Genomic DNA, 22,067 nt, shown 5'->3' on the forward strand with positions numbered 1-22,067 from the left:
TCAATGACTCACTCAATGAGACAGTGATTTGCCGCCACCTACTGGTTGTTTTCCTTTCATATTTAGAGTATCATTTCATTTTTCATACATTTCATATTTATACACCTCTGAGCTGCATTAAACAATCTGTGTAAAATATACCTAAATGCCACTTCAGCATCTGAAAAAACATTATGGCAACATTTTTACCTTAAAAATCACCATGTGGTCAAAACTTTTATCCCTAAAAACTCATCTTTGATCACCAAAATGACATATTTAACTCAACACCCTTGCCTCATTTAGTATGCACGGTTCTATGAATATGCAAATGAGCCCCGCCTCCACTCACTCACTCAGCTCAGAGATCCACTGGTTGACGATCACACGTTGATCTGATTGGTTACAAGGTAGTTTGTGACGTCAGAAACACCAGCGATTTCAAAGCGTGTTTTTGAGACTGTCTTTGGTTCACTGCAGTTTTAAGGAGGAAATACTCAGCAATGCTGTCGACTTATGAACTTACACATGCTTTGTCTTAAAGCAGATTAAACACACCACATAGAGACATAAACTACATTAAAACCATAGGGGACTTTAGTCAAGTAAAGTTTGTGTAATAAATTCTTTGTTGAATCAAAATATTTCTTGGGGGGGGGGGGGGGGGTTGATTAATTAATCGGCACATCATGTAATTAATTACATTAAAAATGTAAACACTTAACAGCCCCAGTACAAATACAGAAAAATCAAAAAACAAGAACATCTTTTCTTTTTTTCTTTTTTTGCAGTGTAAGGTTTTTATTGTAAATATTACCAAAATATCGTCATTAATCTTGATTAAAGTCTGACTTGAAGCAGAAATCACATGTAACGGAGAATTTAAAAGCTCTTAATGAAAGACCGAATGTAATCCGCTTTGACTCGGTCTCAGTGTAAAAGCAGAAATGCAGCGCTGAATCTTTAAAGTCGTGATTTACAGCGGTTTATGTAACGCGTTGCAGATAGAAGAGGGAAAAGCTTTAATCGGGATCCAAATGAGATTTCAGCTTCACATGATTAGAATCAGCCTCAGATTCATATCACTCTCAGAGGTTTGGGTTACGTGCCGGAACAGCCCAAATAAATCATTTTTACATGAAGAGCTAAACAGAGCAGAGGAAACAGTCGCTTGATACCAAGAACCAATCAAATTAAAGCTCACTCTGTCCACCATCATAATGAAATTACTGGATAAAAAGGCCCAGAATACATTTGATTCATTTTGTACCTGTCAGTTAAGAGATGATACATGAAACCGCTTCCTATATGGCTTATGGTTCATATCACATCTGACACGCCATAAATTTCACAAATCAAATTTGGTGGAAAAATAACCTCCTGATTACCGCCCACTTCATCCACTAAATATGATTGACAGCTCGCATATTTCTGCTTAATGATTAAATGTAACGGACACGATGGAGTCAGAAACATAAACTTGTTTCCCTTTGAATTATATTTTTCTGAGTCCACTGACGGATATTTGTTTTTGTTCTAAGCACAAACTCATTTAATATCTTAATATCTTCTTCTTATTTTGCTTCTTCTCCAGTATATGTGTCTTGATTTACGAATGTTTAGATATTCGCGCTGGAAAACGAGACAGAAACACTGAGGAATATTGTAATGTTTGATCTCAACATGATTCTGCAACATCGTAGTGTGAGAAAAAGCTTCCCTAAATCTATAAACACATAAAGACAGATTGATATCACACACCCATTACAATGTGCATCTTGTTTTACACTGGGAAAGAGTTTTCCACCAATTGCAGGAGCAGAATCTCTCCGAAATTCACTAGAAAGATAAAAGAATTCCTGAAAACAGCTTCGGATCTGATTCTGGCCCTTTTGTCCGAGTCTCCTGATAAGCCACAGAACAGAATGTGTTTTGTCCGCTGGGATTGTGTGCGTGTTCACTGGGATTGTGTGTATGTCCGTTGGGATTGTGTGTGTGTGTGTTCGCTGGAAAGGGAACGACGTCGCCATCGAGAAACACTAAACATGAAGGTGCAGAATTACAGCAGAAGCGCCGGATTGTTTGAGCTGGAAGCGGATCGATTACAGTGTGTGTAATACATGAGACAAAACACACACACACACACACACACACACACACACACACACACACACACACACACACACACACACACACACACACAGAAAACTGAAGAATGAACTGACAGCTGAGACACGAGAAAATAATAATCAGAATAACGTGAAAGAGTTTATTCACCAAGGCTCACCACGGCTGCACTTATTTAATAAAAAATACTGTAAAAATATGAAATATTATTATAATGTAAATCATCTGTTTTCTATGTGAATATACAGTAAAGTGTAATTTATTCCTGTGATCAAAGCTGAATGTTCAGCATCATTACTCCAGTCTTCAGTGTCACATGATCCTTCAGAAATCACTCTAATATGAGGATCTGATGCTCAAACATTTATGATTATTATCAATGTTCATATTTTTGTGGAAACTGTGATACATTAACACTCAAAAGTTTGGGATAAGTAAGATTTAAAATTAACATAACTAAATACTTTTATTCATCACGGACACATTAAATTGATCAAAAGTGACAGTAAAGACATTTATAATGTTACAAAAGGTTCTGTTTCAAATAAACGCTGTTCTTTTGAACGGTCTATTCATCAAAGAATCCTGAAAGATAAAATGTATCAGTTTCCACAAACATATGAACACTGATAATAATCATAAATGTTTCTTGATCATCAGATCATCATATTAGAGTGATTTCTGAAGGATCATGTGACACTGAAGACTGGAGTAATGATGCTGAAAATTCAGCTTTGATCACAGGAATAAATTACACTTTACTATATATTCACATAGAGAATTTACATTAGAATAATATTTCACTGTTTTACTGTATGTTTGATCAGATTTAGTGAACAGAAAACACTTCTTATAAAAACATGAAAAACCTCCAGACGTTCAGTGTAAATCCTGTTATTTCAGTGCGTACAGTGTGACAGGACAGACTAAATAAGAGTATTTTCATCGTTTATTTATTCTGTTCAGATTTACAGGCCGTTGAAAAAGAATCCAAATAATATTAACACACAAATCTTTATCTCAATCCACCCAACCAAAGACAATAAACATGAGAAACAATGCCTGTCGGTCACTGGGCCGCACCGACCCGCTGTTTGTTCAGACGCTCCTCCTGCCTCTTCTCTTTCGTCTCTCTCTCTCTCTGAATGAGCTGGTGTCTCTCGGCCTCCCAGTCACACACCGTCTGCCGGTACTGGGCCAGATCCGACTCCTCACAGGCCGCCAGTGTGTCCCGGGTCAGATCCGACACCAGCGAGTCCAGGCTCCTCGGGTCTGTCTGATCCTGAGCCACAAGACGGTCCTTCAGCTCCTGACGAAACACCGTCACAGATTACAGCTCTTCCTCTCGCTTTCCAGCACAAATATCACAATATTCTTAACCAATGAAATGAATGTACTATATTTTAGTTCGATAATGTTTTTTATTTAATATTTTGTATTTTTCAGGGGATTTTATGGTACTAAATTATATTTACTCTGTATTTATAATCCATTTATTCACTTTTTGAGCATAGACCTGAAAATTCTATATCCAACGTAAACTGGTAAATCTTGAACGCTTTAGAGCGACAGACTGAAGTTTGATCTCTTTTCAAAGACGACACTCGGCAGATTATTGCATATGCATATGCTGCATATTGCATATTATATGCAGCTTAAAAAGCTACAGAATTTAACATTTATTGTTATGAAAAATGTGCAAAAATACTATTTTCAATTTTTATATGAAATATATATTTCCAAAAACATGTTTTACTCTAAAACTGTGAGAAAATCAAAGCCATAAATCTAAACAAGTTGTGTTAAAAATCTGAGGTTGATATCTCAGTAAATGAGCGTTCAGTGAGATGTAGTTCGGCTGCAGTTCCACACGCTTCCACTAGAGGAAACTCGTCTCATTCATTTCTCATTTCATTTTCATAAATGGAGCTCAAGTGTGACTATTGTTTTCAGGAACATTTAACCTGTTCGAATCATGTCCATGATTTTTTTGTGTGTTCACATAACAAGTGCCAAAACCTTCACCAAGTATCATTCCGATGAAGAAGAAAAAAGAAAAAAGTAAAGATTTTCGGTCAAAACTGACCAAAGAGCACCAGATGCATTTACTGGAGAAGCAAAATGACTGAAGATATTAATTCTTGTCTTAATAAAAAATTAAATGAGTTTTTTGCTTAAAACAAGAAAAAGAAAAATTCTAGTGGGGTCAGAAAAATGATCTTATTTTCCATTAGAATTAAGTAGATTTTGCAGATATTTGTTCCTGGGTTGTTGTTATAACTGAAACTAAAACCATTTTTGTTACTTGAAATGAAATATATGTGTTAATTGAAATAAAATTATATAGTATATACAGTATATATATATAAACTAGCTGAATTGTATTTCCCATTTTTAGTTTAGTTTTATGTACTAAAAAATATTTGTAACTAAATTAATAAAAACTATTTAAAAACAAAACAAAAACATTGGAAAAACTAATTCTGCCAAAAAAAAAAAAAGTTCTTCCTCAGTGTTTCTGTCTCGTTCTCCAGCACAAATATCTAAACATTCTGAAATCAAGACACATTTACTGGAGAAGAAGCAACATGACTGAAGATATTAAGACTGAACAATGAAGTGAGTTTGTGTTTAAAACTAGAACAAATATCTGACAATGGAGTCAGAAAAATAATCTTAATTCAAACAGAAAGCAAGATTACTTTTCTGACCCTATTGTCAGACATTTGTTTTTTGTCTTGTTTTAAGCACAAATTTGGCTCATATCGTCTGATATCGTGAGAATATGGAGGAAAAAACATCTTAGTTTTATTCAGAGACTCAAACTGAGCACAATATGCTGCAGATGCTGATATTTATATGAAATTATGATGCTTGCAATGTAAATCAATGAGATCTTTATAACAGTATAGCAGAATATTGACCTAAAATGCATATAAATATTAATATCTGCCAATAATGTTTTAGTAAGATTATATTTAAATGCTTGGTTTTATAATCAACGCTCTGTAACATATAATGCAATGGAATACAGAGATGAACAAATAAACCCTCCTCAAAAGCCTGATGATCATATTTGAAACTCGTGATTTTTCTTCAAAAATAATGGATAATCAAGTAAAGCGAAGCTGCTTCAGTCCAGCTGAAATATCACTAACAATATCAAAGTTATACTTGTGTTTACTTTATTAAATCAGGTCAGATTTAACAGCAGAAAGACTCATGAAGCTCGAGCTGAAGGATGTTTGTACAGTTACACTAAAAGACTTTTACTTGATAAAAGAGTGTAAATGATCGATCAGAGACTGAGATTGAGTGCGACAGGTTCATCAGATCATGTTCATCATTTAGAGACCTGAGAATATGCTTGTTTGTTATTTGTTAATAATGTATTTATTCATTAACAGTTTCCTCTGAGATCCGACAAACACTAACACACTCTCTGAGAAAGTTTGGAAGGTGTTTATGAGAATGTACCAGAGGTGGGAGTAAGTCACACATGTGCAAGTCTCAAGCAAGTCTCAAGTCTTAACCCTCAAGTCTCAAGCAAGTCCAAGTCAATTTTGTGAAAAGCAAGTCAAGTCAAGTCGTAGCTTGGGTCACAAGTCACTGGCAAGTCATACAAACGTTTGATGATTTCACTGAATTTATATATTAAAATAAGTTAAAACTACAGAAGTTGTGGACTATGGTTTTATTTGCAACATTTTTTTAAATATGCATTTCCACATACAGCTGAGTGGTTACTACAATAAAAATCTAAAAAATACAAATAAATAAAATTTCAAACTACATAGCCTAAAATGTAAATGTAACTGAAATTAGGCCAACATTAAAGCATGAAAAAATAAATATGCCTCAAACATTGCAGAAGTCCATTAAAAGGTATTAAACAACTCACAATTCAAGTATAATGGTTCCTATGCCACCAAATGGCATTCTTCAAACTGGCATCCCCTTTATATAAATTATATATTTTTAATTAAGTTAAATCCGCCAAATCACCGTCTTAATGTACGAGTCATAGAAGCATTCGTTCAACGGATTTGTTCTAGGCAGATTCGTTCTGGAACTAAGCAACTAGGTCACTGAATCACAAATACGCATAACTCTTTCTGTGGCTTGTTTGGAACTATTGTCATTGAAGAACTAGAGCAAAAACTGAGAATATTTGGAATATTATGTCTATAATATTATGTCTAAACAGTTTAGAAGCAGATCTCCTAGAAGTGGTAAATGTCTCACTTCTCTCTGGGAGTTTTCCAAACTCCCTGAAAACTGCAGTTGTCAAGCCCCTCCTGAAAAAGAGCAATCTGGATAAGACCATATTAAGCAACTATAGACCGATCTCAAATCTTCCTTTCATAGGCAAGATCATTGAAAAAGTTGTCTTCAATCAGCTGAACAAATTCTTATGCTCGAATGGATACTTTGACAATTTTCAATCTGGTTTCCGACCGCACCACAGCACAGAGACAGCGCTCATAAAGATAATAAACGATATTCGCTTAAATACTGATTCAGGTACTATACTACTCGACCTCAGTGCTGCATTTGACACTGTCGATCACGACACACTTCTGGACAGGCTGGAAAACTGTGGGGCTTTCTGGGATAGTCCTAAAATGGTTCAGGTCTTACTTACACAGTAAAAAAAAGTTGGGTTATTTGTTTAACCCACTCGTTGGGTTACACATATTGGGTCAATATGTTGGGTTATTTTCCAAAAATATTGGGTAATTTTTAAAATCGTTGGGTAATTTCTAGAAATAACCCGACTGTTGGGTTAAATAGTTGGGAAGGTGCTATACCACCCCATAGTTGGGTTATTAATTGGGTTATTTTTAACCCAACATTTATAAGTGAGTAGAAGGGAAAGGTTATTATGTGAGTATAGGAGATCATAAGTCTGAGTGGACATCCATGACATGCGGAGTCCCTCAAGGCTCAATTCTTGCACCACTCCTGTTCAACCTGTATATGCTCCCAATGAGCCAAACAATGAGAGAGAACCAGATCTCTTACCACAGCTCTGCAGACGACACACAGATCTACCACAGCTATGCAGACGACACACAGCTCTACTTAGCCCTATCGCCTAACCATTACAGCCCCATTGACTCCCTGTGCCAATGCATTGATGAAGTCAACAGTTGGATGTGCCAAAACTTTCTTCAGTTAAACAAAGACAAAACTGAAGTCATTGCGTTTGGAAACAAAGATGAAGTTCTCAAGGTGAACGCATACCTTCACTCTAGGGGTCAAACAACTAAACATCACATCAGGAATCTTGGTGTGACACTAGAGTCAGACCTTAGTTTCAGTAGTCATGTCAAAGCAATAACTAAATCAGCATACTATCATCTGAAAAATATTGCAAGAATTAGATGCTTTGTTTCCAGTCAAGACTTAGAGAAACTTGTGCATGCTTTCATCACCAGCAGGGTGGATTATTGTAATGGACTTTCCCAAAAACACCATAAGACAGTGTCAGCTCATACAGAACGCTGAGCAGAACCAGAACACATGAACACATCACACCAGTCCTCAGGTCTTTACACTGGCTCCCAGTTACATTTAGGATTGATTTTAAAGTATTATTACTGGTATATAAATCATTCAATGGCCTAGGACCTCAATATATTGCAGATATGCTCACTGAATATAAACCCAACAGATCACTCAGATCACTAGGATCATATCAGCTAGAAACACCCAGGGTTCACTCTAAGCATGGCGAGTCTGCTTTAGCTATTATGCTGGAACAGCTTCCAGAGGAGATCAGACGTGCTCCTACTGTCTCACATTCACATCCAGACTCAAAACACTTCTGTTTAGCTGTGCATTTACTGAATGAGCACTGTGCCACTGTTCGTCCGACTGTACAGTACTGTATTTTATTTTTTATTTTTCTAAACTGTTTTAATTATTCTTATTTCTTTTTCTTATTTTTAATTTCTTCTATGTAAAGCACTTTGAATTGCCATTGTGTATGAAATGTGCTATATAAATAAACTTGCCTTGCCTAAAATGTCACATCACAATATTCACTCTTTGTTTACTGAACTGTTTTATAAAATCATTATCACATTTGCAATCGCGCCAATATTCTGGAAATATTTTTTAATATCATATGTTATAATTATGAAAATAACTCATACTAGGGCAATTTTTCCACCACATTTTGAATTTTGGGTGCATATTAATTCTGCTGGCATTTTGCCCCCAACAGAAAACATCTAACCCTGCTTTAAGAGAAACACACGACAAAACATTAACAGTTTTCTATGTTGTCTTTCGTCATTGGAAAGAACGACATATTTGGCTTTAAAGCATGATTGGAAAGAAATGTGGCAAATGTTATACAAAACATATGCCATCATTAATTATCATTTGAATATTGACAACATTAAGCTACATTTGTAAACATAATTGTGTATAAAGAGGCATGCTGTTTTGACCAATATTCTCTCTAGATTTAAAGATAGTCAAATTAACTATAACAAACAGGTTAAACAAGCCTTACTTTTAGACGTGGTGAATGAAGTTCGACTGTTCGAGGTTGTGATGGTCGTCCGATATGCGTACAGCAAATCTTCGTGTATGAATATGGTCAATTTCTAGTGTTTATATCCAAAAAGAAGCGATGCTGGGAGATGGTTTTGTATTTAGCGCGCTCACCGCGATGTGTTTTCTCTGGGCTTGTGCAGCGTCACGCAATCGCGCAGAATCTGATGACTGGCGTCAATGGTTCCGTTGCTTTCATTCTGTTCATCAATTGATGTTGCAATGATTTATATAAAAATGTATATCAAGTCATTCTCGAGTCACACAGTTCAAGTCAAGTCAAGTCTCGAGTCATTGGATCTCAAGTCAAAGTCAAGTCGAGTCATTTTCTTAATTTAGTCAAGCAAGTCTCAAGTCCTTAAATTTGCGACTCGAGTCAAGTCATGAGCCTCGAGTCCCCCATCTCTGGAACGTACAGTATAAATGTTGATGATATTTGATGTGAGGGAAGCTGACCTTGAAGCGCTTCATGTACTCCGGCAGTTTGAGTCTCTCGAGATGATCTTCCTCATCGCTGTCGTTCGCTGAGATCTGTCCATCGGGAATCTCTGACAGATCCTGCAGGATCTTCTCCACACTGTCCAGCTGAAACACACAGATGCTTCAGCACTCAGGAACATCACACTGCAGAACATCTGATGAGTTTAATCAAAGTGACAAGTGTAAAATTCATTCAAGAGGATATTTAATGGCTCTTCTCAAAGTCTTGTTGTCTCTAGTCTCCACTAGAACAGGTTTCATGCATTTTGACTTCAATTTCATCATTTCGGTGTGTCATTTTTATGATTTTTTTGTGTCAATTATGACATTTAAGTCAGAATTTCAACTTTTTATTTAAGAATTTCGAGTTTTTAATATAATTATGACTTCTTATTTCATCATTTTTACTTTTTGTCATTTCAACTTATTTTGTCATAATTTTGTTTTTATGTCAATCTTGAAAGTCAGGATTTTTGACTTAAGAATGACCTTTTAAGTCATAATTGCAACTTGTATGTGTCATATTTTTGACTGTAATTTTTATCTCATTTAAGTCAGAATTTAAATTTTTTAATACATTTTTTATATCATAATTCCGACTTAATGTCAAAATTTGTAACTTTTTAAATATACTTTTTTGTCATAAATTCGACTTAAATCATAATTTAGTTTTCAACTTATCTCTCAAAAACGTAATAAATTTTAATTTTTATGTAAAAATTGACATTAAAGTAAGATTTTCAACTTTTTATTTAAGAATATGACTTAAAGTCATAATTTTCCACTTGTATGTCATAATTTTGATGTGTATGTGATGTTTTGAATTTTTATGTCATTTTTATGATTTTTATATCATAATTATATTTAATATCATGACTACATATTTCATAATTTTGACTTTTTGTCATTTCAACTTAGTATGTCATAATTTTGAAAGTCAGAATTTCAACTTTTTATTCAAGAATATGACCTTTCAAGTTGCATGATTATGATGGTTATGATTTTTTTTGTCATTCAAGTCAGAATTTTAACTATGAATGTTGATTATTTTCCTCATATTCTCCATTGTTGCGGCTCCTCTCTTCCCAGTCTGTCAGTAACGCTCTGTTTACTTCCTGTCTCTATGAAGCCCCTCCTTCTGAAAAGCACACTATGCTCTGATTGGTCGGCTGGATCAGGGTGTTCTAATTGGTTGAGCGCTTCGAGTGTGTTTGTGAAATGTCCCGCCCCTAATTACCATAACCGCCAGTTTAACACACTACTAACTAACTCAACCAGGCCCCGCCCCTTTATTCTGCACATGAATTATTATAATGAGGAATATTGTGACGTGTTCGTTCCCGGGAGAAACTCAAGACTAATGGAGGCGTTTCAGGAGTTCAGGAACACTGACACTGATATATAGAGAAGAACTGGAGCTTGATCAAACAGAACATGAAGATGGAAAAGATCCTAATCGACTCCAGAAGAGAGTTTATGTTCAGTGATCTCAAACGTTTACTTCAAAAAGCATAATTTATGCGGATTCTCTTTAAACTTCTCCCTCAGGCGAGATAGATATGCAACACGGAAAGCCCTCATTACAGTCATTCAGATCTGGTTTGAGATACTCACGACTTCCTGAGATAACTTGACGTGTGTGAAGTCGCAGCACACAGTGTCGATGAGGGCGAGCGCTCGTCCCAGATAACCCGAGGTCCACATCAGCGGGATCTGGTGGAACACCGCGTGGATTCCTCTTGACAGCTCCACTTTACCTGCGCAACATCACAGATTACAATATTACACTATATTTCAGTTTCAAAGCATTAGCCCTCTGGTGCTCCTCGCACGGAAGCTCAAAAAACACAGAAATATTTCTTTATTTCAATGAAATGTGCTATATTTGAGTTCAATAGTGGTTTTTTATTTAATATTTTGTATTTATGGTACTAATTAAGTTATGTTTTTTTTTTCGAGCATTGACCTAAAAATTTAATTTTCAACTTCAACTCTTATAAATCTTGAATGCTTTGAATCACAGACTGAAGTTTGGTCTCTCTTTAAAGAAGATACAGATTATTGCTGAAAAAAATGGAAAAAACTTAAAAAGTGAAAAATTGTGAAGTAAAAAAAAAAAAAAAAACCTTCACTTAATTCACAAAATATCTGGACAAAGCTCCAGATTTACTAATATCTTAATCCTTTAAAGTGATATTTGGACAGAACTTTATTAATTTGTTATGGCAGAATGCATACAATTAAATTCAATGGAATGTATGTCACCCGGTGGCTATTTTTGGTATTACGCCTAAACAAAATCTCATGGGAACTTCATTTTTTTGTGATATCAACTTCAAATTTGGAACACAACTTGGTTAGATATATGGCTTTAATTTTATAGTAAAAAATATTTTGTAAAATATACATTTTATATAAAAGAAAAAAATTAAGTACAGTATATTACATTTACTGTAAATTTAAACTTCCATAACTTTTTCATACTTAAATTTTTAAGTTTTAAGTTTAAAGTGCTTTCACTTCAGTAATAATCTGCTGAGTGTTTTCTTTAAAACAAGACCAAACTTAGGTCTATATTCCAAAGCATTCTTGAATTACATCCATTTAAGTTTGAATAGTGCATTTTAATATCCATTCTCAAAAAGGGGGGTGACAGTTAAGGGGTTAAACCAGGATCTGTTACTCTAAAACAAAAAGTCATTATTTCTGTACTAATTACTAATTAGTAATTGAGTAATTGCTAATTACTTTCAATCAACCTCATCCAGCTGAGCAATACATGAAACGGCTCGTTTAAATCTTTCAAATAAATAATATAAAATTGCATAAATTATTTTTAATCTGACTGGTTACATTAAAAACATAAATTTGAACATTAGATGCTACATTTTGATGTTAAATCCACGATTGTTTTAGAGAATTGGTCATTCTATACAGTATTTAACGCAATTACATCAGAAGTGACTGTAATTAAATGACAGAAAAAATAAAAGTAATCCCCTAATTTACTAAAAGTAATTAAATGACTTGCTGAGTAATGCATCACACCCAACATGCACATGCATTTGTAGGAGTTTCCCTTTCAGACATTTCCCTTTTATTACATTTATGTAATAAATCACATGACTGACTGTGGTTTGCTGGTGTTTGCTCCATTATTTAACTCAAAAAAGCGTGTATTTGCACTGAACATGATCCGCTCTTGGTAAATTGTGTTGATCCTGATGGGAATGAGCTGTTGCTTCTGTGTGTGTTTTAATTCAACAATCGGCCGCAGAGCTTCACACTCCCATCCGCACTTCACATCTTCAGTCGTTCTGCTTCTCCAGTAAACATATCTTGATTTAAGAGTGTAGTTGTGTAAGACACACACCGATGAGAGCGAGTCCCAGAAGTCGAGCGCTGAAGCCGACGGAGTTTTCCTGCTTCAGTCCGACCAACATCAGAGACGCTCCCATGATCCTCTCCTCCTGCCACTGGACGATCACACAGAATTCACATTTCACAATTAACACACACAAAAATATATATTCTTCCTCTTGTTTTCCAGCACAAATATCTAAACATTCTTAAAGGGCTGGTTGATTATGATTTGACTTTTCTAACTTTAGTTAGTGTGTAATGTTGCTGTTTGAGCATAAACAACATCTGTAAAGTTACGACACTCAAAGTTCAGAGCAAAGGGAGATATTTGCTTTTACAGAAATCGCTTTTTAAGGACTACAACAAACGGCTGGTAGAGACTACACCACATTCCTCCCGGGTTAGTGACATCACCAACCCTAGAATTTACATAAACCCCGCCCCCTGAACACGATTTATAGATTATCATGACAGAATATGCTAATCAATGACTAAAACTGTAAAAAAAAAATCAGTGTGTGTGTGTGAGGTAATAGGAGCTGATAACACGTGAGCTCTTGAAGCTCCGCCCCCTGTGCCGGGAGCAGCAGCTCATTTGCATTTAAAGGGACAGACACAAAAACGGTGCGTTTTCGCTCACCCTCAAAAAGTGACAAATTTAACATGCTATATAAAAATATCTGTGGGGTATTTAGAGCTGAAACTTCACACACACACTCTGGGAACATCAGAGACTTATTTTACATTTTGTGAAAAGGCATTTTAGGATCCCTTTAAATCAAGATATATGACTTTTTATCAAAATTAAGCAAATTTGTGCTTAAAACGAACAAATCAGTGTTATTTTAGTACTTTTTATTAATGTGATTTAGTTTTTATTAATATTTTGAATTAGATTTCATATTAATATTTTCTGTTTTAATTTCAGTTAAACTTGTAGTAATTTGATGTGTTTTTGTGATTTTCTCCTATATTTTTGTTTTTATTAAATAGTTTTTATTCATTTATCTCATTTTTAATGTTTTTTTTTTAGTACATCAAGTTAAACTAAACGAAGATGGGAAATACACTTCACTTTTTTTATATTCAATTTTATTTAAGTTTCAAGTAACAAAAATGGTTTTCATTTCAGTTGTAATAATAACCCTGGAACAAATATCTGCCAAATCAGAAAAATCAACTTAATTCAAAGGGAAAATAAGATGATTTTTCTGACCCTACAAGCATTTTTCTTTTTCTTGCTTTAAGCACAAATTAATTTAATTTAAATATCTTAATCTTAATATCTTCAGTCATTTTTCTTCACCAGTAAAAGAATGTTTAGATATTTGTGCAGAAACACTGAGGTAGAAGCTCATGTCTTTGCCGTTCGACTCACGCTGAGTTCAGGTTTGGTTGCCAGATATTTGCTGAGAGCGTGAAGCGACAGGATCTGTGTGGAGAGTCGCTCGAACGCCTCCTGAAGCATCACCTCCTCCACCACTGAACACGCTCCTGGATTCAACACGCAAAGTGGGATTCATGAGCCCAACAAATGAACTTACACGGGATTCATGTGGCAAACAACAGCATTACAAACCCTTGAAGTCTGAGTCCTTTATAAAGGAGTCTATCAGGAGATTAAAGGTGAAGTCGTCAGGAAACATGCCGAACTGAACCTGCAAGACAACAACACATTTCTTCAGCAAAACATACATGTTTAACACTCATAGGGCCCTATTTTAATGATCTAACACTCGTAGAGCCCTATTTTAATGATCTAAGCTCATGGTCTAAAGCGCAAGTGCACTTAGTGTGTGTCTGAATCCACTTTTGCTAGTTTAACGACGGGACAAATGGTCGGCGCTCCCGGCGCTGGTCTAAAAGTGTCGTCTCTATTCTCTTAATGAGTAATGGGTGTGTTTTGTCTCTATTCTCTTAATGAGTAATGGGTGTGTTTTGTCTCTATTCTCTTAATGAGTAATGGGTGTGTTTTGTCTCTATTCTCTTAATGAGTAATGGGTGTGTTTTGTCTCTATTCTCTTAATGAGTAATGGGTGTGTTTTGTCTCTATTCTCTTAATGAGTAATGGGTGTGTTTTGTCTCTATTCTCTTAATGAGTAATGGGTGTGTTTTGTCTCTATTCTCTTAATGAGTAATGGGTGTGTTTTGTCTCTATTCTCTTAATGAGTAATGGGTGTGTTTTGGGCGTAACGTGCAATAAACCAATCAGAGTCTCATCTCACATTCCCTTTAAAAGCCAGTTGCGCTCGCGCCGCGGTGGATTCGCTATTTACACGGAGGAATTAAACGGATCTGCTCGTGCGCGAGGTTAAAGCTCTGTGTGTCTGTGTGTGTGTGTGTGTGTGTGTGTGTGGTTAAAGCTCAAGCAGACCATCAACGTGACAAGCCGGATTCACCATATCTTTATGTACACTATAATCATCTTTTACATTGTAATCCTTTTATTTTTAATATCTGGCATGTTTGTGTGCTGGTGCGCATCCCTGTGTGTGTAATAAGCAGAGTGTGTGTGTAATAAGCAGAGTGTGTGTGTAATAAGCAGAGTGTGTGTGTAATAAGCAGAGTGTGTGTGTAATAAGCAGTGTAAGTGCATTGTGGACCCGCCTATAGGTGCATATTACGCATATAACACGCTCATTAAATAAAATAAAAAATATTGTGCCATTGACTTTAGAGCAGTCTATTTCAGTTCCTCAAAACAGCAACTCTCCAACAACGCTCCAACAACGCTCCAACAACGCTCCAACAACGCTCCAACAACGCTCCAACAACGTTCCAACAACGCTCCTGAACACACACCTGGTTCTCAGACCAGCCGCCCATGGACACAGATGCATTTTCTATTTAAACAACGAGGCGCAGGACGAGAAAATGAAATTTGCGTCGGGCTGAAACTCACAAAACACACTTGCGTCGCGCCTGACGCTGCATTACACCGTGTGTGTGATAGAGCCCTCAGTGTGTGTGTGTGTGTGTGTGTGTGTGATAGAGCCCTCAGTGTGTGTGTGTGATAGAGCCCTCAGTGTGTGTGTGTGTGTGTGTGTGATAGAGCCCTCAGTGTGTGTGTGTGATAGAGCCCTCAGTGTGTGTGTGTGATAGAGCCCTCAGTGTGTGTGTGTGTGTGTGTGTGATAGAGCCCTCAGTGTGTGTGTGTGATAGAGCCCTCAGTGTGTGTGTGTGTGTGTGTGTGTGTGTGTGTGTGTGATAGAGCCATCAGTGTGTGTGTGATAGAGCCCTCAGTGTGTGTGTGTGATAGAGCCCTCAGTGTGTGTGTGTGTGTGTGTGTGTGTGTGTGTGTGTGTGTGTGTGTGTGTGTGTGTGTGTGTGTGTGTGTGTGTGTGTGATGGAGCCCTCAGTGTGTGTGTGTGTGTGTGTGTGTGTGTGTGATGGAGCCCTCAGACTTGAACTCATTGGTGAAGTGAAAGCATGCGTGGACTTCTCCACACCTTGTTCTTCAGTGTGTAAAGGGCTTTATCTCGGGCTCCGTGTTTCAGACACTGCCGGAACCAGCTGTGAACGCTCCAGTCCCGCAGGTACCAGCAGTTCGGACTGTGACGAAACCTGACGAGAACACACACACACACACACACACACACACACACTCAGAGGTGATCCAACACCTCAGGAAAACACTCTTCACTCAGAAACAGGCCTGTCACTGTTATTGATCAGTCTTCTGATCATCGCTAGTCGATCAAATCGCAATAATTGTGCAGATTATATTCACATTTTTGCAGAGAATATTAAAAAAAGAAAAACCACTGTTATAAACAAACAAAGATCTTGCCTCATATGAAATGAAGGTTTGTGGGTTTAATCAGATTAAATTATATCATATATTACATTATATTATATTATATTATATTACATTATATTATTTATATTACATTATATTATATTATATTATATTATATTACATTATATTATTTATATTACATTACATTATATTGTATTACACTACATTATATTATATTTCATTTTCAAAGCATTAGCCCTCTGGTGCTCCTCGCATGGCATCTAAAAAAATAATAGAATTTTTTTTTATTTCAATGAAATGTGATATATTTGAGTTAAATTATGTTTTTTATTTAATATGTTGTATTTATAGGGGATTTTATGGTACAGATTAATTTATGGTGCCACTTTTTGAGCATTGACCTAAAAATTTAATTTCCAACTTAAACTCTCATAAATCTTGAGTGCTTTGGATCACAGACTGAAGTTTGATCTCTCTTTAAAGACGACACTTGGCAGATTATTGCTGAACTGGAAAAAGTTTTTAAAAAATGAAAAATTTTATTGTTGAGAAAAGTGCACAAAAATAATATTTTCATATTTTTTTAATAAAATGAAATATATATTTTCCAAAACATGTTTTACTCTAAAACTGTGAGAAAATGAAAGCCATTAAGATTAAGATAAATTTTACGTTGATATCTCAAAAAAATGAGCTTTCAGTGAGATTTTATTCAGCCGCAGTACCGGACGCTTCCACTAGGAAATTCGTCTCCCCTTCATTACAAATGCATAATTTTTTATCTTATCGAATCTTGTCCATGAATTTTTTTGTAAGTTTCCAGCAAATGGCAAACCTTTACCAAGTCTCATACCATTCTGATAAAGTCAAAAATTATTAACGTTACCTTTTATGGTAATAAATGACCGAAAAGCACCAGAGGGTTAAAGATCATCATCTTGGCCTATTTTATTATAATTTGTATTATTATATTACATATGATTCCAAATAAAATAAAAAATAAAGTATTAGGCTTACACTGTAAGAGACATGAACGAAACAAAATTAAATTGTTAATAATAATTTGTAAGACAATTAATCGTCAGCAGAAACTCATGACATGAGAAACTAGTATTGAATTAAAAATGAAATCCTCCAAGTAGAAAGACTGAAATAGTATTTTGATGTAAAACATACTCCAATAATCTTATATTTTATTTTCAACATTGAAAAATCTTTTTTTCCAGTGCAGTGTTGAGCAGACAGGAACATATTTAAAGATCTGAAGAGTAATACTCACTTATACAGGTAATATTCCGCTTGATCAACTTCTTCTCTTGATGATAAAGTGTCTATGAACTAAAGATGTGCACATGTTAAAACATTTACTTCATTAACCATTTTATCTTAAATAAGTCATGAATTCACACAAGAAAAATGCAGTTTGATTATTATTCTAAAATATATTAAACCATAAGTAACCATCATCCAAACATTCACATGGCAGAAGAATTTAAAGATCTGCATATCTGTGATTCTATGATTATTTTTCTTGTTTATGTGATGTATCTTCCTCCTTTTTTAAAGTTTATTCGTTTATTTTTTGTTATTGACAACCCTTTATTGGTTACACTTTATTTTCAGGTGTCGTTGTTACAGTGTAATTATATATTTAAGTGCTGAGTAATAATAATTAACTACATGTACGTACTATAGGGTTAGGGTAGGATTAGGGTTTGGTTGAGGGTTATTTGCATGTAATTATGCATAATTTACTGTTATTACTATGGTAAGTGCATGTAACATATTTAACAAGGACACCTTAAAATAAAGTGTTTTGTGTGTTGTTTGGTCTCTGTTATTAATACTAATAAAAACATTATTGAGAAACCACAAGCAACTTCACATACAGAAGCGACATGTGCAAATATAGTGTCAAATAAATGCAACAATATAATAATATTGTGTCTCTCTCACCCTGCCGATGACCAAAGAGCTGACGGGAAACTTCCTCTCATACGTTCTGTCCATCAGAGAGGCCAGCTGTCCTGCAGAACACATTAATACACACATTAATACACACTTCATCTCGTTTAAAGCGTGTTTACAGCGGTTCTCCTTCACGATTGGCTGAGAGTCTCACCGAGGTCCTGCGGGTCCTTCTGCCTCTGCTCCCATAATGCCGTGTCAGTGTACGCCGAGGACAGCAAACACCTCCTGACTGAAACCAACACACACTTTAATGCGGTAATCAGAATATTACTCTCAGCTGATCTTCATTGTGATTGGTGGCCTACCCATATTTGGCACTTTTAAAATACCGATACGGTTTCCTGTTTGGCCGATGTGCCGGAAGTGGGACTTTTATTTTGACAGCGCTGAGAACTTAGAAATAGTTCACCAAAAATGTAAATGATCCCATTATTTACTCGCCCTAAAGCCATCCTAGTGTTTATGCACCCAAAACATGACCTCTGACCCGACACATGACCTTTGACCCGACGAGAGTAGACGCCTCTCGCTGTTCAAACAACAAACTCCTCCCACATTTCCCTTTAAAAACTCTCGTTTTAGACTTCTAATCCGCAATCCGTGTTTTGTTTTTCTCTATCCTCTGCGCTTCTGTGTTCGTTAATACGTCGGGTCAGAGGTCACTCGTGATTCATCGGGTCAGAGGTCACTCTTCATTCGTCAGGTCAGAGGTCACTCGTCATTCGTCAGGTCAGAGGTCACTCGTCATTCGTCAGGTCAGAGGTCACTCGTCATTCGTCAGGTCAGAGGTCACTCGTCATTCGTCAGGTCAGAGGTCACTCTTCATTCGTCAGGTCAGAGGTCACTCGTCATTCGTCAGGTCAGAGGTCACTCGTCATTTGTCAGGTCACTCGTCGTTCGTAGGGTCAGAGGTCACTCGTGATTCATCGGGTCAGAGGTCACTCTTCATTCATCAGGTCAGAGGTCACTCGTCATTCGTCAGGTCAGAGGTCACTCGTCATTTGTCAGGTCACTCGTCATTCGTAGGGTCAGAGGTCACTAGTGATTCATCGTGTCAGAGGTCACTCTCTTTATTCGTCAGGTCAGAGGTCACTCGTCATTCGACAGGTCAAAGGTCATGCATCGAGTCAGAGGTCACTCGTCATGCGTGGGGTCGGAGGTCACTCGTCATGCGTCGGGTCGGAGGTCACTCGTCATGCGACAGGTCAAAGGTCATGCATCGAGTCAGAGGTCACTCGTCATGCGTGGGGTCAGAGGTCACTCGTCATTCGTCAGGTCAGAGGTCACTCGTCATTTGTCAGGTCACTCGTCATTCGTAGGGTCAGAGGTCACTAGTGATTCATCGTGTCAGAGGTCACTCTCTTTATTCGTCAGGTCAGAGGTCACTCGTCATTCGACAGGTCAAAGGTCATGCATCGAGTCAGAGGTCACTCGTCATGCGTGGGGTCGGAGGTCACTCGTCATGCGTCAGGTCAGAGGTCACTCGTCATGCGACAGGTCAAAGGTCATGCATCAAGTCAGAGGTCACTCGTCATGCGTGGGGTCGGAGGTCACTCGTCATGCGTCGGGTCGGAGGTCACTCGTCATGCGTGGGGTCGGAGGTCACTCGTCATGCGTCGGGTCGGAGGTCACTCGTCATGCGTGGGGTCGGAGGTCACTCGTCATGCGTGGGGTCGGAGGTCACTCGTCATGCGTGGGGTCGGAGGTCACTCGTCATGCGTCGGGTCGGAGGTCACTCGTCATGCGTCGGGTCGGAGGTCACTCGTCATGCGTCGGGTCGGATGTCAATCGTCATGCGTGGGGTCGGAGGTCACTCGTCATGCGTCGGGTCGGAGGTCACTCGTCATGCGTCGGAGGTCACTCGTCATGCGTGGGGTCAGAGGTCACTCGTCATGCGTCGGAGGTCACTCGACATGCGTGGGGTCAGAGGTCACTCGTCATGCGTCGGAGGTCACTCGTCATGCGTGGGGTCGGAGGTCACTCGTCATGCGTCGGGTCGGAGGTCACTCGTCATGCGTGGGGTCGGAGGTCACTCGTCATGCGTGGGGTCGGAGGTCACTCGTCATGCGTCGGGTCGGAGGTCACTCGTCATGCGTGGGGTCGGAGGTCACTCGTCATGCGTGGGGTCGGAGGTCACTCGTCATGCGTCGGGTCGGAGGTCACTCGTCATGCGTCGGGTCGGAGGTCAATCGTCATGCGTGGGGTCGGAGGTCACTCGTCATGCGTGGGGTCGGAGGTCACTCGTCATGCGTCGGGTCGGAGGTCACTCGTCATGCGTGGGGTCGGAGGTCACTCGTCATGCGTCGGGTCGGAGGTCACTCGTCATGCGTGGGGTCGGAGGTCAATCGTCATGCGTGGGGTCGGAGGTCACTCGTCATGCGTGGGGTCGGAGGTCACTCGTCATGCGTGGGGTCGGAGGTCACTCGTCATGCGTGGGGTCGGAGGTCACTCGTCATGCGTGGGGTCGGAGGTCACTCGTCATGCGTGGGGTCGGAGGTCACTCGTCATGCGTGGGGTCGGAGGTCACTCGTCATGCGTGGGGTCGGAGGTCACTCATCATGCGTGGGGTCGGAGGTCACTCGTCATGCGTGGGGTCGGAGGTCACTCGTCATGCGTGGGGTCGGAGGTCACTCGTCATGCGTCGGGTCAGAGGTCACTCGTCATGCATCGGGTCAGAGGTCACTCTTCCGCCGGAACTAGACACACATATGGCTGTTACCGGAAGCCAGTGATTATAGTTTATAAAGTTATAAATATGGATATTTTTCTTACAGAAACACATGGCTTCCCTTCAGAAGGCCTTTACTGAGAGTGAGTAAATTATGGGAGAATTACATTTTTTGGGTGATCTAACCTTTTAAATCTGTCATAAAAACAATATTTCATTACAGCCACCATTTAAATGTTTAAAATAGAGTAAAAATATAATTATATCATAATACTTCCTTATGTGTTGATTATTAACCATATCTAAAAAAATAAAAAGCAATGAAATTTGGACTCTTTTATTCATTTTAACCAGTAATATTATAGTGACAGGGTTCTCTGTACAGTTTACAGCATTAGTTGAGAGAGAGAGAGACATCTACATCTACAGTACCTGATATATATATATTTATATATATATTTCTCCAAATGAATCGAAATTGAATTGGAATCGAATTAAGAGCTTGTGAATCAGCATCATATAATGTGATCAATAACATAAATGAAGTTACTCACTACGAAATATATGGGAAATATGATTATTATAACGCCATTGTGCTACAGAATTGTCAGGTTACATATTATATATATAATGATCATCACTCAAAAACCCGAGTTGTATACAAACATTTAACTTACACGTGATCTTGTGTCATTAGCGTTCACCTCTCATTCACATCTCTAAGCGTCTATCTTAAAGATTAAAGCACATACTTCTATACCTATCTCTGTCTGACGTAAGCATGACAGTTTTATGACAATCCATTAATAGTGACACTCACCGCTTAATCTGTAATTAACACATTTGGAAAGGGTTTGTACGGGAAAGAGACAGCGCTGCAGGATGGAGGCCGCCATCTTTAGACTGAACCATTCGGCACGAGCGAGGGGGAGCACAGAGAGTCACTGCGCATGCGTCTGCGTCTGCTTGGGTGCATACCATTATGACAGATATTATTATTTGTAGAGTTAAAAAAATAAATAACACAGAGAGTCTGTAATAGTACAATCTGAATTCACGCGTCCGAGAAATAGATTTTAATAGCAAGGCTCAAGCTATTTTTAACATGAGGAAAGTGAAATATTCCTACAAGCCTCTTGTTCAAGTGTGATT

At 37.8% G+C, this 22,067-nt stretch overlaps 1 protein-coding gene across 1 annotated transcript; it reads right to left on the bottom strand.

The window, feature by feature from the left end:
• Nucleotides 1-2,220: 2,220 nt before the first annotated feature.
• Nucleotides 2,221-21,848, bottom strand: mrps27 (mitochondrial ribosomal protein S27). Its single transcript, XM_079896840.1, has 11 exons — nt 21,736-21,848; nt 18,399-18,476; nt 18,233-18,303; nt 17,556-17,614; nt 15,966-16,080; nt 14,096-14,174; nt 13,895-14,010; nt 12,527-12,629; nt 10,768-10,910; nt 9,130-9,258; nt 2,221-3,415 (listed from the first exon to the last, which is right to left on the bottom strand). The coding sequence occupies exons 1-11, from the start codon at nt 21,809-21,811 to the stop codon at nt 3,176-3,178; spliced, it is 1,209 nt and encodes a 402-aa protein (XP_079752966.1). The 5' UTR covers nt 21,812-21,848; the 3' UTR covers nt 2,221-3,175.
• Between the last annotated feature and the right edge of the window lie 219 nt (nt 21,849-22,067).

Source organism: Squalius cephalus, assembly GCF_949319135.1.
Source record: "Squalius cephalus genome assembly, chromosome: 16".
Classification (NCBI taxonomy): domain Eukaryota; kingdom Metazoa; phylum Chordata; class Actinopteri; order Cypriniformes; family Leuciscidae; genus Squalius; species Squalius cephalus.